General features: G+C 38.1%; 1 protein-coding gene across 2 annotated transcripts in view; it reads right to left on the bottom strand.

Moving 5' to 3' along the window:
- The window catches only part of NCOA7 (nuclear receptor coactivator 7), a 134,290-nt gene that overhangs the window by 110,277 nt on the left and 5,878 nt on the right, over window positions 1–18,135 (bottom strand). For both annotated transcript variants that reach the window (XM_045544305.1, XM_045544306.1), the window contains exon 2: window positions 1,455–1,568. In XM_045544305.1, the coding sequence (XP_045400261.1) occupies window positions 1,455–1,504 (50 nt within the window). In that variant the 5' untranslated portion in view covers window positions 1,505–1,568. The remainder of the gene's footprint in view (window positions 1–1,454; window positions 1,569–18,135) is intronic.

Raw genomic sequence — 18,135 nt, 5'->3', positions numbered from 1 at the left:
TTGTAAACCTGGTGAAATCTGAATAAGGTTGGTAGACTGTATCAATGTCAATTTCCTAGTTGTGATATTATACTATAGTCTTGCAAGATGTTACCATTGGAGGAAACTGAATGAAGGATACAGGGTATCTCTTTATTACTCCTTCCAGCTACATGTGCATCTACAATTATCTCAAAATAAGAAGTTATATAATTCTTGTTTATTCTAAATATACTATCTTTCTAACGGCTCATCCATTATATGTCTGATTTCTTCCTTTCTCAATCTTGTTACTCTCTGTAGTCCTAATAGCAGACATTTCACTAAAATTAGTACTTTAACTCTTGCTTTCCAAAAACCCTTATGGTTTATTATTCCTAACTGGAGCACGCCCTTTGGAGATGGCTCTATGTTTGAATCCTGACTCTTATGCTGCATGAAATAGACAAAATACTTTCCGAGTCATAGTTACCACACTGGTAAAATGGGGATAAAGTAACCAATGCCATAGGTTTATTTTGAAGATATATAAAATAATAAATAAAGCACTTAGTACATGATAGGTCCTTAAATTGTTTCCTTCCTTTTCCTATTAACAACCTAAAATCCACCTTAATTACTGCATAAAAACATCAACAGAAAACTTTGGTTTTAGTTCCATGGCCTGTATTTAGAAAATGGGTCTTTAATGAGCATAGATTGGGGGTTGGAGATACAATGAGGCTAAATTCAGTTCTTAAGAAGTACTTCAATTTAGGAGAGCCATAATGATCATTTTAAGACTATGTTTTCTCAGTTTGAAAACATTCTGGCTACCAAAATGACTTATAAATGTTTAGCATATCATTTGAGTGACTGCCAGATAGATGTTTAAATTTGTAAACAGTAACAATCATATATTAGATTATGTCTATTCAGATATCAACAAATATGTGTCTGTATGTGTGTGTTTGTGCACACACACAGTGTGTGTGTGCGCGCGTATATATATATAATGTTGGACAAGTTCAAGCCTTAAAAATGATACTGATTCCAAAATATAATTTTACCCATTTCACCTACCTACAAAAACATATTTTAGTAATGGACTCCCCACAAGGTAATGAGCTTTAAATGTATCAGGTTTTTAGTTATAGCTCAATTAATTAAGCTACAGAACAGCAGGAGCTAAGCACTCAGGATTTTAAATTCAAGATAGGTTAAACATAAGATTCAGAGCAATCTGCAGGTCAGTAACAGCTGGCTTCTCCGAGCAGCACTGCCTGAGAGAACTGTCAAAGACAGAGAAGAACCAAATGTTATGTCTTTAACATAAATAAGAAAATGGACAAGGCAAAGTATATTTAACTTCTATTAGTTATCCTCTCTGTTTATAAACAGTCACAAAACAAAAAAGGCCACGTAATACTTGAGGACAAGTCCCTCAAATACATTTTTTTAAAGTACTGATATAATTTTGCAAAGTGAATGCTTACCGAGCAAAATAACTTTGTTTCCGTTCCTTCTTCTCTTCCTTAGTATCCATAATACACAATCAAAAGTGCAAAGTATTTGAAAAAGTCCTTTTTTTCAATCAATGAGTCATAACCCTGTAATAGAAAATAACAAAGCAACTGTAAATTCAAAAGTGTATAATAGCCAATATGAAGAATAAAGCAGAGCCGAGTTATATAGCCCAAAACAAGTGAAAGATAAACTTTAACCAGGAAACAGTCACATGAGTCAAATACAAAATGCAAATGCCCATGGCAGGGAGGAAGGTGAAAGAAAAACAAAAAACTACAATTAGAATGGAGATGTAAACTATAAAGCAAAGGGATGATGGAAAACTGAAGTATTTTCCTCATAATTAGCAAACATTTTAAGACGTGCCGAAACGAAAACCTTCACTGACTTTGTGAGACTGTAGCCAAGCTATGCAGACACTATTTAAAAAATTTTTAAACTCATAATCAAGTAATTAATAATGAATATGTCTCATTGACAATTCTGTAAAATGGCTCTTAGGTGTTTTACAAGAATGTTCTTTCTTTAAAAATAAAAATAACCTCAGCGCTCTATTTTATTTTCAGAAACATGCCAGCAAGTACATCCCACTTGAGCAAATGTGGAAATGAAAGTACAAAGACTCAGGAAGCTATTCCTCAGAAACTGGTGGGGAACCTGCAGCCTGGGGCCACATGTGGATCCATGAGTTCGGCCTTTTGACTGAATCTAAATTTTACAGAACAAATCCTTTTAATGAAGGGATTTGTTTGGATTCGGTTGAGGGGCGCCGCACTTGGGGGTCTGGAGGGCCACATGTTCCCCACCCTTTGGCCTGTGACCCTCACCTATGCTTGCCAGAAGTGGTTTAAACCTATAATAAAAGGTCGTTCCCGATCAATCTTCCTTAAATACCACTTTCATCCTGCCACTCCCCTGGTCAAAAATGTCTACTGACCGTCCGATTCACCAATCAAATTTTCTGCAGAGCACCAACATTCCTAATAATCTGTCCTTTCACCCCAAAGCAAAAGTATATTCACCAATCAATTTAAATCAGAAAAAGCAAAGTGTGTTCACAATCAAAGTTATCTACTAATTTATTTCAGTTCAATAAATAATTTAATCCACAATACATATTACACGAAAGGTACTGTGATAAGTACCAGAGAGCAAACATAAATGAGACATGATATTTGCTCTAATGGTATTTACTGTCTTGCGGGGGAGACTGCTAGGATTTCAAGACAACGTGATACGTTTTATTACGGAGGAGGCAAAGGGTGCCATTAGAGCCTACAAGAAGAACACCTAATTAGCTCAATTTTGCCTTTCCACAATGTATATATTTCAAAATATGTTGAACACAAGGACAATGAAGACTTGGGAAGGATCGGGGTCATGAAAGACCTTGTATGCCATGCTAAGGAGCTTGAACTTAATCCTAGCTATGCACTGTGCAATGCCCACCCACTTCACTGCACCTTGCCCGACATCACTAAGTGATCATGCTGAACTCAGCAGCAGCACTTGCAGCAGCTTCTACAAAATTAATCAGAGCTGGTTCATGAGCTAAAACCAATGTTTAAATCCCTGATGTATATGAAAGGAAATCACCAAAGGGCTACTTTAATATGATGGAGTGTAGCATAATCAGATTGTAGAGTATGGACTTGAGAGGATTAAGGACAGGGCAAAGTAGACTTATTAGAAATTATAGTAAAACTAGTTTAGAGAGGAGGGCTCAGACCTAGGGGGCAATAGTTGACATAGAAATGGGGGGATGAATTCAAGAAATACTTAGAAGGCAAATGAGTTGAGATTTGGTGACTCATTCAACATAGACAACATAGGGAAGGAAGGAATGAAGAATGCCCTCCAAGTTTCTGCTTCAGGGATTAAGTGGACTATGGCATCAAAGATACGATACAATATCCAGGAAGAGGGAAAACTATGTGTGGGATGAAGGAGCGGAAAGAGATGAGAGATCGGTTTTGGACATGTTGCCTTTGAGATGCCTATGGGATAGTCAGCTGGAGACACTTACCAGACGTTTGATTACATGGAAAGCACAGAAGAGCAATGAAGGCTATAGAAAAGGAATTAGAAATTATCAGCATATGGTTGCAGTTAGGAAAAAAAGAAGAAAAAATACAATGGTGAGATCACCCTGGAAGCCTAACAACTATGCACACGGCACTGTATAGAAACAATGGGGGATACAGTCTTAACTCTTACTGGTTTATCTCCATGTCTCTGACATGGGCTTTACCCTCAAGGAGTTTATCATCCAATGGAGAAAATATGACTGTGCAAACAAATAAATTGTAGGGTAGTGACTTGGAGCTGTCCAATGAATAATACGAAGAACCCAAGAGATACAAAGCTCAATTATGATTGAGGTGATAAAATAAACCTTTCAAGGTGGTTAGAATTTCTTTCTTTCTTTCTTTTCTTTCTGAGACAGGGTCTCACTCTGTTGCCTTGGCTAGAGTGCAGTGGCATCATCATAGCTCACTGCAACCTCTAACTCCTGGGTTCAAGTGATCCTCCTGCCTCAGCCTCCTGAGTAGCTGGGACTACAGGTGCACACCACCATGCCCAGCTAATTTGTCTATTTTTTGCAGATACAGGGATCTCACTCTTGCTCAGGCTGTTCTGGAACTCCTGGCCTCCAGCAATCCTGGTTAGGATTTCAATAGGTAAAGATGAGAGATAGGGCATTCCAGAAAGAGGAACACCTCGGCAAAGAGATGGAAATGAAAAGGGCAAGGCACATTCAGGCAAGGAGGACAGAGTGGCTACCAGCTAGGGAAAGGGAACTAACCGTGATGCCTGGTTAATCATTTACTGCCTACCATAAGTCATTTATTTCATCATATTATCCATATGTTATCTCTTTTAATCCTTATAATCACTTATGAGCTGGGTACCCTTATTTACATTAAACTGAGGCTGAGAGATGCTAATTAATTTCTCTAATTCTACAGCTATAGCTGTAGTGGAGCAGGGATTTAAATCCAGTTTGGTGCATGCTCCAGTGTCTTCCAATAACCTTTGGAGCCAGAAAGCATTTGGAGATAAGCTATAAAAATTAGTCTGGAATCAACAATGTTCAATGCCTCAGCTTAGATTCTGCAAGTTAAGATGAATGTAGCTGGCCACCAGAAGATGGCAGGGGGAGGGGTCACAGAAGACCTCCAACAGGACTGCACTAGTGGAGCAGTGGGAGTGGAGGCCATGCTACCTGGGGTAGTTAGTACTCATTCAAGGATTTGGGTGATGAAAGCAAGAAAAAAAGAAAAGATGGTGGCTGAGCATCCAGCTCTGATGAACTCAGTCTCACACTATGATTTGAACCCACTGGGCTCCTCCCCAGCTCTGCACCTTCACTCTTACTCTTTCCCCGAGCTTGAGGTAACCTGGCTATATTCCTCGCCCTGATCAGGTGCAACACGTGGCCCAGTTCTGCTTTAGAGCCTTCCCTGACCATGGTGTGCCCTTTTCTCTCCTCCTTAGGAGCTTATTTCACATGTCACCTACCAGTTACTACAAGGCACTTAATCATACACTGTGTGACAATGACACTTTACTCCACCTCCTCAGCTCCAAGCCATTAGTTCCTTCCAGTCAAACACAACCATGTTTCACACTTTCCTCATATTTCCCTAAATACCTGGCATGGGAGTAGGCAGAAAATCCAAATAAAAGCTAAGCAAAAAGCTAAATTAATCCAGAATTGGGGAATAACGTCAATTACATGGCTGACCGATACAAATCCAAGGATTCCTCTCAAATCCAGAATTAAGTAGGGATAGGAGATAAAGACTCACGCCAGCCTCCCTCAGACTCCAGAAAGGATTTAAATCCCAGACTCTCTGCCTTGCCCTGGGCCAGGTGGTTTATTTTAAAATTCATCTCCTGCATGCCACAAATATGTAATGATCTTTATTAAGTTTGCCCTCATGAATAAAAATGAAGTCATAGCAATCTAATTGGAAAATTTTTATGTTGCGAGCTGAGCCAGAAACTAATATTTGGTTCCAGAAGAAAAATATTAACAAAAATAAGCACAAGAGAAAAAGATTAAATGATCCAAGAACTGACATCTGGTGCTGCTGCGCCTGTTTAGAACTGGTAAAGCTTTTTTATTTTCAGTATTCTATTAGATAAATGAAAAATATGCTAATCTTTGGTTTAAGTTTCTAGAAATTTTTATATCCCTTAAACAAGACAGATGCAGTCCTTTCAGGTTTAGACACACCAGCAGAAAGAGCTCAGCAGAGGATACCATAAAAGTGATTTGCACAGAGCACCACACAGTAGCCTTCATGCTTCGGTGAAGAACCAGAGATCCCTAAATCAATCTCTAATGGGAACTACATTTTCCATTATAAGTGGTTATAATGGGCTTCTTAAAAGCCCTTCATTCAATTAATGTTGACTTTCCCTCCCATCAATACACTCTGGACTCATCCAAACACTGACTTAAAAGAGTATCCTGCACTTATGGTGTATTGCAGACCAAAAAGAATTTTATAAGAGAGCACAAGGTGAATCTTGCATCTAAATATTTCTTCTTTCACTCTTAAATCAGGATAGTCCATTTAAATCTAGATTCAGTTCATTATTCAAATAAAAACAGCACATACAAAACCCTTACCTCATAAGAGCTGTGTTGAAAACAAATTTTTTTTGTATCACCAGCATAGTTTCCCCTATTTGAAATCAGAACACCATTTAAACAGAATTTAAGGAGAGAGCTAGCAGAGACTCCCTAATTCCATCTAACCACTGTGGACCCACACAGCATAGTATGGCTTTTTGAATTCACATCTAACACACTGAGCTCCTTGAATGTTCGTGTATAACCAGTCAGGAGGAAGAACACCAGGGTATCCATGATGCCTGTCAACTGTTTTCCCAATAACATGTTTCCTAATACACAAACGAAAGAATGAAAGGAACAAGCATTGAGGCTTGGTCACACTGAGTTTGGCCACTTAGGGAACAGACCAAAATGTACCTTTCTATGAAGACATTTCCTCCAAGAAAATACTTACACTTATACCAAACTATGACAGGTGTTCAGTCTCTCTCAAAGCCATACTGTCATCTAAACAAAGGAAGGATATTCAAATTTTGGTGTTAACCAAAGTCAGAAATTTGGATACTCTCTTTAACCAGAGAGAAACCTGGGAAGAAGGGCATAGAGCCAGACATGAGCACGTGCCACAAACTTGAAAGGGGAGCAAACAGGAGACAACACCGCAAATAAACAAATGTGTATCACAAAAAAAAATGCAACAGCAACAAAAAAACAAAATGGAAGGGCAACAAAGTTTAAAAGTTATGCCTGAAGCAAGAGGATGATTAAGGACAGCTACCAATCTGCTACTTGGGAAAGGGGAGAAAGTCTAAGTCAACTCTTTTTCCATTGTTTCCTGCCTAGGGAACTAAAATTTGATGCGGAAAAAAAATTAAATAAATGTGAGTTTCAGTGCTCTCTTACCTAAGATGAGTAAAGAGATAACATTAAAGTTCCTAGATACTCTAAATGAAGACTAATCTCTGGGCTAGATAGGTCATTTTGTAAGTTCTCGCTAAGAAGAGGACATGCAAATGAGAATTCTAAAAAGTCACTGACAGGTTCAGGAATTATAAGAGATTGGGAAATGCCAGAAGCATGAAAACAGTCAAATGCACTTTAATTTTCAACAACAGTTAGAAAGGGGATTATGCAAACTACACATTGAAGGAAACCACCTAGGTCCTCAGAAAAACTTTAGAAATGATCATTAAAGGCAAGCTGCTAAGGACTTGAAAGAGGAAGCAGTGAACCCTGAAATCCAGAATGTTTCCAGAAAACAAACCATTCCACAGAACAACAAACAAGTGAATCCCTTTTTGGAACTTCTGCCATGGACCAAGCACTCTGCTGCAGATAACAAAAATGAAGACAGCATTCAAAAGCCAGGAAGCTCAGGAAAAACACAACTGCAACCTATCAGCTGATAACAGGGGAAGTGGTGAGTGCTCTGATATTGGGAACCACAGAGCACATCCAGGGAAGCAACTCACTCTGCCTGGTTACCCTGCCTCGAGGGGAAGGAGTGTCTGGGCAACATCACAAGTGATGCCAGCTCAGGGCTAGGAAGGAGGAGCAGGAGTGTCCCAGACCACGAATGCGGAGGAGGCTGGGCTCATCAGGCAGAATGAGGAGGTGCAAGCTGCTGGGAGGGAACGTGTGGGGCTCAGGGAGTCCTGAGTGATCTGGTGCAGCAGGAGTGCAGGCTGGCGGAGGAGAGTGTGTTAGGGGAATGCTGGCTTTGTCAAATTACACTGACCTCATTTCCCTCTTCGACGTAGCTATTACACTATTCCAGTGGATCAGGAAAATGAAGTAATAAACACAGTGTAACTCTACTTAAAAGGCATTTGATAAATTTCTCTTGTCTGCTTACGGATAAGGCGGAGAATTGTGGGCTGCCTATATAGATGGATGTTTGTTTCTATGGATGGATAAAAGAAATCATTGAACCACTGCACTAGAGGTATTTGCTGACCAACTGACTAACTTCAACTCAGAGCTGGGAGCTGACCTCCATCCTCAACCTGGAGGGAGGATGTTAATAGCTTAATGCAACATCCTTGGTTGGGCCTTGTCCTCAATAGATTTACCACTGACTTGAATGAAACTATGGGGGCCACCTTATCAGCCTTTTGAGAGACAAATAACAGCCTGGATAACAGTATTAGGATTCAGAAAGCCCTCAGCTGTCTGTAGAAAGGAGTCAATTATCATGAGGAGGAATTTTCCTCATGAATCTCAGTTCTACTGGTGAGTTGTTAAGGAAGGAGCGAGGTAGAGCTTGGTCTTAATATGATTTGCAGTTTCAGATGACAGTAAGATCCCTACACCCAGTGGTGTGATTCCACTGCATTAGTCCCACCCCTCAACAAAAACACCAGTGCAACCAACTCAGAATAAAAAGATTATGATAGTCTGTAGCACCCTTTTTGAGGATGAGAATATATGAAAATTATTGCATTTAGCTTTAAATCTCACACTATAGGAAAAATATAGGGAAATTAGAGCAACCAGATGGTTAATTGACATAAAAGTAAATCTTAGCAATATTAGTCAAAGGAGTTGATCAGGCTTCGCTTGGAGGGAAGACTTGGGATTAAATGACCACTGTTTCCAAATATCTGAGGAATCTTTATCCAGTAGAGGATTTAGGCTTAATAGATCTTCAAGGGGTGTGCCTAGGACCAGGCATTGGATATGGAGGGATCTCCATACTGAGCTGTTGCTCAGTATGAGAACTGACAGATATAAAGAGCTGCCTGCAGACAGAGTGGCTTCCTTATCGCCAAGAGGACTGAACTTAAGCTGAGCGACCCCTTTGCGTGACTGCTGTAAAGGGACAGTTCCCAACCTTACCATATTCAACACCTCATCTAAATAAATGTATATGTCCTTTATAATAATGAAATGAAATTCACAGATAATGTAACTTACTTACATACTTAATTTTATAAAATCAATGTAATGCCCAAAAGGAAAGTCATTGATAGGTATTTCAATATGTAAATTCTCAGGCACAAGTTCATTAGAAGACATAATATAGATTCAGATAGATCCTGTAGAAGACATGAAATCTCCGAGTATAAAGGACAAATCTTCATATTCTGGGACTGTCGTACTCTTTGAAGGGCATTTGGCACCTCTGCTTCCATCTAACTAACTGCCAGTATGCACCTTCCATAACCATGCCAACCAAAATGCACTGGGGGGTGGGCACCACACCTGCTAAGAACCACTGCTGTGAGGCAAATCAAGCCCTTTGAGTAAACTAATATTTTAAATTAATTCTTAAATTAAATTTTTTAATTTAAAAATTCCTGTAAAGCTGAGATTTTATAAACCCTACGTACCTGAGAAGTTCTCTGTTTTTAATACATTCTGTGTTTCATCTGAATAACACTTAACCACCCATGTTATTAAGGCAAAGCAGCACTTTTACAGCAAGACAGGCCTCCACCACCTACAAGGTATGTAGCCTTGGGCAAGTTACCCAATTTCTCTAACCCTCAGTTTTCTTATCTGTAAAATGGCTGTTATAGAGATTTAATGTGCAGAGTCTGGTGCCCCACGGAACAGAAAATTCTATCCACTGAGATTTCAATGAATTCAAATATTCAACTGTTTATGAAATACTACTTTCAACAACATGTGAAGCGCTATATTCAAATGTGCCCCAAATAGAAAACCCATGTAGTGACCTAACAAGCTAGGCAGAGCTAGTGAACACAAAGATGACAAAGTAGCAACAGTTAACTGTTTTTTGAACATTAACCATATACACCGAAGTTTGTGTTCAATACTGTTACACACGCAGTTTAGTTATCTTTATGACTGCATGAGGGAGTTAATATTCTCAATCCTTTTCAGATAAGGAGTCTGTTGTTTAGAAAGATTAAAGAATTTATTCAAGGTCAAGTAGCCATAAGAGTCACAGCCGGAATGATCAGCTCTGTCTGACCCCAAAGAACCACTCATCATGGCCTTTAAGGCTAAGCTGTCATCACACAGAATTTTCACATCAACTGCCTGGTTCTTTCTAGATTTAACCATAGTTAAAAAGAAATAGGATGAACCCAGCTTTCTGGTCAATTATCCTTTAGGATGTAAATACTGACCTGTATTCAGGTTAGCCATTACTATTCATACTAAATGCACTGCAGTGAATAAGTCAGTACATTCAATAAATATTTATCACACTGATTAGGTTTTTAAAGAGCTAACTGGAAAGTATATTGCCTTAATTCACTAAATTAAATGAATTACTCCTTAAGTTTTTTTTTTTTTTTTTTTTTTTTGAGACAGAATCTCACTCTGTTGCCAGGGTTAGAGTGCCATGGCGTCAGCCTAGCTCACAGCAACCTCAAACTCCTGGGCTCAAGCAATCCTCCTGCCTCAGCCTCCCGAGTAGCTGGGACTACAGGCATGCGCCACCATGCCCAGCTAATTTTTTTTTAATATATATATATTTTTTAGCTGTCCATATAATTTCTTTCTATTTTTAGTAGAGATGGGGTCTCGCTCTTGCTCAGGCTGGTCTCGAACTCCTGACCTCAAGCGATCCTCCTGCCTCGGCCTCCCAGAGTGCTAGGATAAAAGGCGTGAACCACCACGCCTGGCCCTACTCCTTAAGTTTTAAGAACAGAAGTAATGATATGTCTTTGAATATGTTCTTAGCAGTTGGCAATTTTTTTCTGTTTCTCTTGTTTTGAAATGTAATCTTCTGCCAGTCTAATTATTTCCCTACTGAAAAAAGAATTGGTAAATACAAAGAATCAGAATGTGGAATTTTGATTTAAAAAAATTATGGATTTTAAATGACAAAAGTCATTTTTTCCTAAGCTCTAAAATTATAGCTCCTTTTTAGATCTAAAAATTATAGTCCTATAAAATTTCTACCAAGACTTTTTAATATCTTGAATGCATTCACTCATTAATATTCATAAAGTATAAGAAGTCAGCTTTGAACAGTTCTACCTGTACACAAAGACAGATTAGAAGGGAGAAATCTGCACTGTCATACAGAAAGTTACTGGAGGCAATGAAAACAGAACAGAGTACTCTGCTGATCTAATCTCCCAGCCATAGGACAAAACTTCCTCTTTCTCACCATCAATCACTATTTATTGAGTACCTACTACATGCATATGATTGCTCCTCATAAGAGCTGGAAAAAATCTGATGCCTGCATCACCCACAGTGAGATTTCTGGAGATACCTGCTACTGCTGCTCCCGCACTGGAGGATCACTTCAGATGATCTCTAAGACAAATCTGAAGGTGGTAGGCTCCAAATGGCATCAATAAACAGGCAACAAGGAAAAAAAGGATCATTCTCAATTACTTCTGGAATTCATTTTAACACTATCAAACAGACCCATTCCTAAAATCATAGGGTCTCTGGCCCATTTGATTTTTTTTCCAGACATCTTCTAGCCCTGGCCCAAAAAGGGATTGTCCACACTGTTCTTCCGGAGTCTCTTTACGGGTACAAAACTCAATCTCATTCCCCATAGCTTCACAGAGAAGAGGTGCTGACGTGAATCCCTGTACCAGCACCCTGCGCTCACAGCAGATGGGTCCTGGCCTTCTACCATGCCCTACTCCTTCAATTCCAGGAGAGAAATAAATATGAGCAATATTTACTGGTACTACTATTACCATTACTGCCATGATTAATAATTATTATTGTTTAGTGCCTCACCAAATAGGAAACTGTGAGACAGCACCTATCTGATGGATCTGAATTAAGAGTTAACTGATGAAAACAACAATAAAAAAATCCCAAAAATTTGATGAAAAAAGCTATGAAAAATTAAATCAGATATCTTCTCAAAAAATATATAGCACATGGGTAGCAAACACTAGTTTTCAAGAATTAAATCTGAGTGTCTTCTGAGACTTTATCAGTAAGACACAAAGTTGACCCGACCAGGTAAATTGCCATTTAACTAAGGAAACGGCCATATGCTTCCTCTCTGTAGATAAGATCTGCAATTAAATGCATCTTCAAAATATACTGGCATACACTCATACTTGTAAAAATGTGAAATAAAAAATAACTGACTTATTACTCTTTTTAATGTGCTTTCAGCATATTTATTCACATGGAGACTGTAAGTAGCAATAAACAATTTACACTTACTCCTTAGTGCCTTGAAACATTTATGAGTAATTTTCTTCAATTCAGTAAGCATTTACTAAGAACTTGTTTTATGCCTACCACTGTACTATTTATCTAAAACCTATGAATATAAAAAGGACTCAATATGCTCTAAAGAAACTTCCATTTTTGACAAGGGGCATAAGGTTTACATATATGAAACAATCAGAAAAAAAGAGGGTATGAAATATTTATGCCAAATAAAATGCATGCTATACAGAGGAAGTGAGAAAACAGCCAGGTCACATGCACCAGTGCTGTTCGGGAGAGTGTTAGAAGCAGGACATCTCCAAAAACCACCATTCATGGTTACATTTCAATAGTACTGTACAATCAACAAGCACATCTGTAAACAGTTTTGATGAAAATATTCTCTATCACAGCACACACAAGGGGCCAGCAAGTCTACCAGATTCTGCCTCAGGTGTGTTGAATAAGAACAAACAGAGGCATATACTGCTTTGGCTAACACTGCCTAAAATGCGGTAAATACACAAACTTGGGTTCAGGAACAAGCCATGACAAAAAGCATCTGAGGGGCAGGAAAAATGCCCAGTGTGCAATTGAATCAGCTTTCTGAAGTACTATGACTTCTTCTTGGAAAAAAATTATGTATATGATATTCAATTATAATTTTCCAGGAGACTGGGTTAAGAAACCAAGTCTATGGTTTAAATACTTTTTCCTTTAAAAGTTTGTTGAATTGCTTGTTACAAAAGTTCTTGCAGAGTTCAAAAGAAAAAGGGCTCTGGTAGATTGGATTGTTGTTCTTAACTATTCACTCCTTTGCTCATTGTAGGAGAATTATACATTCATACCCTTTGCTATGCAATTTTGTGGTACTTTGCACTAGTACAGAGTATACATCACCACCCAATTTGCCACGTGACTTGTTTTTGACCCAATAGGCTGTGAGGATTAATAGTGTTACTGATATTGACTTGAGGCACTTAAGAGACTTGGCAATTTTCTGCTCTCCACCAAAAGAATATCCTCCGGGTAGCTGCTTTTCCTTCTTCAGCTTGGGACTCAGAATGAAGGAAGACATGTGCAACAGACCTAAACCCCTACCTCAACTTTGGAGTTCAGCTCAGCCCTGCCGAATCCAGTCAAAAGCAGCCAAACCGCAGTCATCCTGCAGATCCATGAATATGAAATAAATATCTGTGGATATAAGCCACTGAGGTTTGGAGGCTGTTGTGCAGCATTATCTCTCACTCACACACACACCCAATACACCCTTACAGACATCCTGATCCACAAATTACTTCGTGGAGTTTCATCAGGAAGATCAAAACCACGTAGTATATTTTACTGTCTACATAAATAATTCTACCTGCCTGGGATACAAAAGCCCAGAGACAGAAGCAGCCAATTGACACAAATAGCCGAGGAAGTTTCCTTTCCTTTCAGTTGTCATGCACCACCTAACCAATTTGAATGGCTATAGAGTTTTAGTCAAGAAAGTATCACTTGACAAGCCACTGTGTATTGTCTTGGTATATTCATCTGTAGACTTTGATATTACTTAGTGTTCTGCATCGTTACACTGAAAAAGATAAGTTGAAGTCATAATTCTAAATACTCCAGAATGTGACCTTATTTGGAAACAGGGTCAATGTAGATATAATTAGTTAAGATGAGGTTATACTGGAGTCCAATACGACTGGAATCCTTATAAGAACATGGCCATGTGGAGACAGAGACACAGAGGGAGAATGCCAATGCCATGTGAAGGTGCAGGCATAAGTAGCCACAAGCCAAGGATTCCAAGGTTTGCCAACAAGCCACTAGAAGTTAGGAAGAGGCAAGGAACAATTCCTCTACAGGCTTCCAAGGGAATATGGCCTTGCTAACACCTTGATTTTGGACATTTAGCCTCCAAAACTGAGACAATAAATTTTTGTGGTCTTAAGCCACCTGGATTGTGGTACTTTGTCGTGGCAGCCCTAGGAAATTAATACACTGATTTTTAAATTCCTTATACACACTATCACTGTTCCAAAAGGATATTGCTCCAAAAACTTCATTACTTTCCCACCATGACTATTCTGCCACATTCTTTTACAATTCAAAGGGAATGCAGGGCATGTCACTGAGAAAACTGGTAAATATTATTTCGAATACTAGAGTAAAAAGCTCATCCAGTTAACGTCTCTGCCCAGGAGATAATTCAAGGACAGCTCATTGAAGTACATAGACTAAGAACTGACCTGATTATCAAGGAAATATTTTAACCTTCAAGGGGCTTTGAAATATTCTGGGAAGGCAGCATCACACTTTCTTAGTAATTTTAGACTAACTAACTCATATTTGCTAGGTTTTTCCACACACACTTATGCTATTTTGTGACATTATCTAATTAATTGTTCCACCTGCCTACATTTCTTCCAATCAGACTACAAGCTCTCCAAAGGCAGGGAATGTGTCTTATGTTATCCATCCATGCCAAGGTACACATGCCAACACATGTCACAACTCCTAGTTAAGGCCAGACACAGAATTCATGTTTAGTAAGTTGATTTTTGACTTGGTATGGCTAAAAAACAGAAACTGACTTCAGGTTATGAAACAACTTACTGTCTTGCCTTTAATTTAGATTAGTGGTCTTCACTTTTAAAAATAATATTTCATATCAATAAAAGTATCTGAGCATAAAACCCTAATTTTTTTACTTATAAAAACATGTCTTCTGCACTTACAACTTATAAGACATGTAACAAAAATAGAAGTCATGAAAAAATGACATAGACATCCTAATAATTTATTTTTATATCCTTATGGGGTACATGAACCCTGCTTTGTAAATCACTGGTCTAGACTATGAGAGCAGATATGTTAAAACATTTCCTGGGCTTTGGTCCTTTCCAGAACATGCAAAATCTATGAACTTCTAAAACATTTACAAACTTTAAATACAGTCTCTGACAGATTCATGAAATTGTCTAGATCAAACAAGCAATATTTTAGAGTTGATGATAGAGTTGTTCTTACAACTAGAATTAATATGTATATTATGAAATGCCTATTATAAATGCATTTGCTAACTGTGGTGTTCTCTTCCATTGAACCCTTTAGTTTTCAGATTTTAGAAATGAAAATCTAGTATCAGATTTTTAGGCAAATATCTGATAAGACTGAGAATACCAAATGATATAACATTCTGATCTTGAAAATAAGGAAAAGAAAATGATGGGCAAAGGGGAAGATGAAGCAGAAAACTAAAAAATCATCTCTAAAAATGTAATCAATACAATAACATCCAATTTTCCTGTGTTCTACATGCATGTTACGTGGATAATGCTGTGCTAGAAAACCAAAAGACATACAATACAGTAACATGAAACAATCCCTGTAAGCTTACTGGAAGAACTAAGCAATAAAGCCAGTCAATATTTAGTTCATTTGTGGTACATACATTTAAGTGCCAAGAGAACTGAAATCAGAGTACAATAGATGGCTTGGAAAGTGTTCATGGAATTAAGTATCAACCCAGTGTAGAAGACTGAATTTAAATAAAGAAATGTGAAAGACAATTTCAGATAGGAAGGGCAGCAAAAGGCTTAGAGTCAGGAAGTACCCTCTTGTGTGTGGCGGATTACTAAGGATTCTGATCCCACTGGAGAGCCAAGTTCATGCAGAGTCAGAGTGGGAGATGAGGCTGAATGCATGAATTGTGGAGAGGACACTGTACCATCATCACCTAAGCAGCATTCTCTGACTTAAACTTCCCAGAGAAAGCCACCACCACTAATATCTCATAAATCATTTCACTTGATCTACTTATTCTTGAAGAAATAGACTGGAGGCTGATCTATACACAAAGCAAGAGAGCTACATGCAAGAAAATACCAAGCAGATGATGTGTGGGTGAAGATTTTGAGGAAGTGAAACAGTAGCTTTGAAAGGAGGAAGAGAAAGTAAAATATGTCAAAATGAATATGTATTTGGTAAAAAATAAGAATTCTATAATAATTATAATTTTAATAATTATTATTATAATACATACAGATAACAAATAAGAATGTGGAAAAAGAAAACATGTCTCTTATGATCCCATCAATGGGGAGAGAGTAATATTTTGTCACTTTCCTGCCTTCTATGCAAATGAATCTTAAAATCAAATTAGGATATTTTTATACAAATAGTTTGGGTTTAACTCAGTTATTACCAATGTCTTCCATGTGATTATTGCTCAAAATCATTATTTTAATGGCTTTTTTATCATATGTGCATACTACCACTTAAAAAATGACTCCATTGTCAGACTTTTCTCAAATCTTCACAATATTACCCTTGATAATAACTAATACTTATATAGTTGCTTACTCTGTGCCAGGCAGGGTTCCAAGTACTTTACATAAATTAACCTACCTAATTCTCTGTACAATGTAGGAGGTAGATACTATTATTATCTCATTTTGACAAATGAGAAAAATCAAAGTGTGGAGAAATTAACTTGCCTAAGTTCACATGGGTGGTAACTGGTAGAACAGGATTCCAAGCCATATATCTGGCTCCACCATGCCAGGTTCCTCTCAAAGATCATGGGCTCATCATTGAACTTCAGCCTCATCTCTGATTATTTCCTTAGGATACACTCAGAATAGAATCACTAATGCCAAGGGATTTCATGAGCTAAACTGCTCTCTACCTAATATATACCAACATACCTTTTTACCATTAGTGAGATCTGATACAACTTCACTCCTGTCAGCATTATTACTGACTTTTAAAATCTAATTATAATCTGCATTTCTTTGACGCAATGAAGTCAATATTTTTTCATGTCTTGGCCATCTTAAGCTTCTGTTTTGTGAATTTTCTATTCCTATTCCTAATATTACAATGCTTTTTAAAGAGCTAAGGAATGTTCAGTTAAAATTACTTTGGAAGGCTGTGTAATTCAAAGTATCAAAGAGTGTTGCTAACTAGTTGTTTCAGTGGGACCCTACAGACAGGTCCCTTGGGGGAATCACCAGAAACTAGGAATGAGGGCTCAACTGTAAACACCCAAGACCACAGGACTGAGCAGGCCCTCCCAACAGACTGATTAATAACCTGAAATTGTGATTTAGACCATACAGCAGGTGCTACACTCACCCAATGACTAGACTATTTATCACTACTACTTAGGGCACTCTCAATTCTAGGAATCAACATGCCTGGGGAAACGAATCAGTAAATCTAATGTTTCCATAGTGAGGGCAGAATTACAGAAGGAAAATGAAGGATCCCCCACCTATGTAGTTATCTCATGAATTATTCCTATTCTACAAGGCATACCTGGTTAGTGATAAGAAAAACACACAAGTTAGATATTCCACGTGAATAATGCTGAACAAACACTATTAAATTCTTACTCTCTAAATCCTGTTAATCAGTCATCAAAAGCAAATTGCCTCACGTCAGGGACTATGCAGTAAACTAAGCACCTAACCTCTGATTACTTGGGTTGGAATTAAAAATATCTCATTCACACACTTAGGAATTACTTTTTAGCCTGGGCCACTCTCTCCAGATGGTTCATGTCATCTATTGGGGTCGATGTTGAATACTTTCAATTTCTTAAGAGTAACCTTTTTGCCTATTAGATCCCCATAATTGGAGACATTAGCCCTACTTATGCACCAACTACAGAAGAAAACCCAGAGTTGGAGGCATAAAAGTGGCACTCTCCCACATGAGGGTCATAATAAATATTAAAGCTATTTTTAATGAGTGTTAACACAGAGAGAGAGGGCTGTTTAAGAAAGCAAGCAAGGGCTGTTTAAGAAAATGGTATCGACATGTACAACTGGCCCTCAGTATCCATGGGTTCCGCATCCATGGATTCAACCAAGGATCAAAAATATTTGGGGAAAAAAATGGATAGTCGAGTTTGTACTGAACATGTACAGACTTTTTTCTTGTCATTATTC

Source organism: Lemur catta, chromosome 2 (genome assembly GCF_020740605.2).
Source record: "Lemur catta isolate mLemCat1 chromosome 2, mLemCat1.pri, whole genome shotgun sequence".
In the NCBI taxonomy this organism is placed as follows: Eukaryota; Metazoa; Chordata; class Mammalia; order Primates; family Lemuridae; genus Lemur; species Lemur catta.
This window is presented reverse-complemented; position numbering and strand designations above follow the sequence as displayed.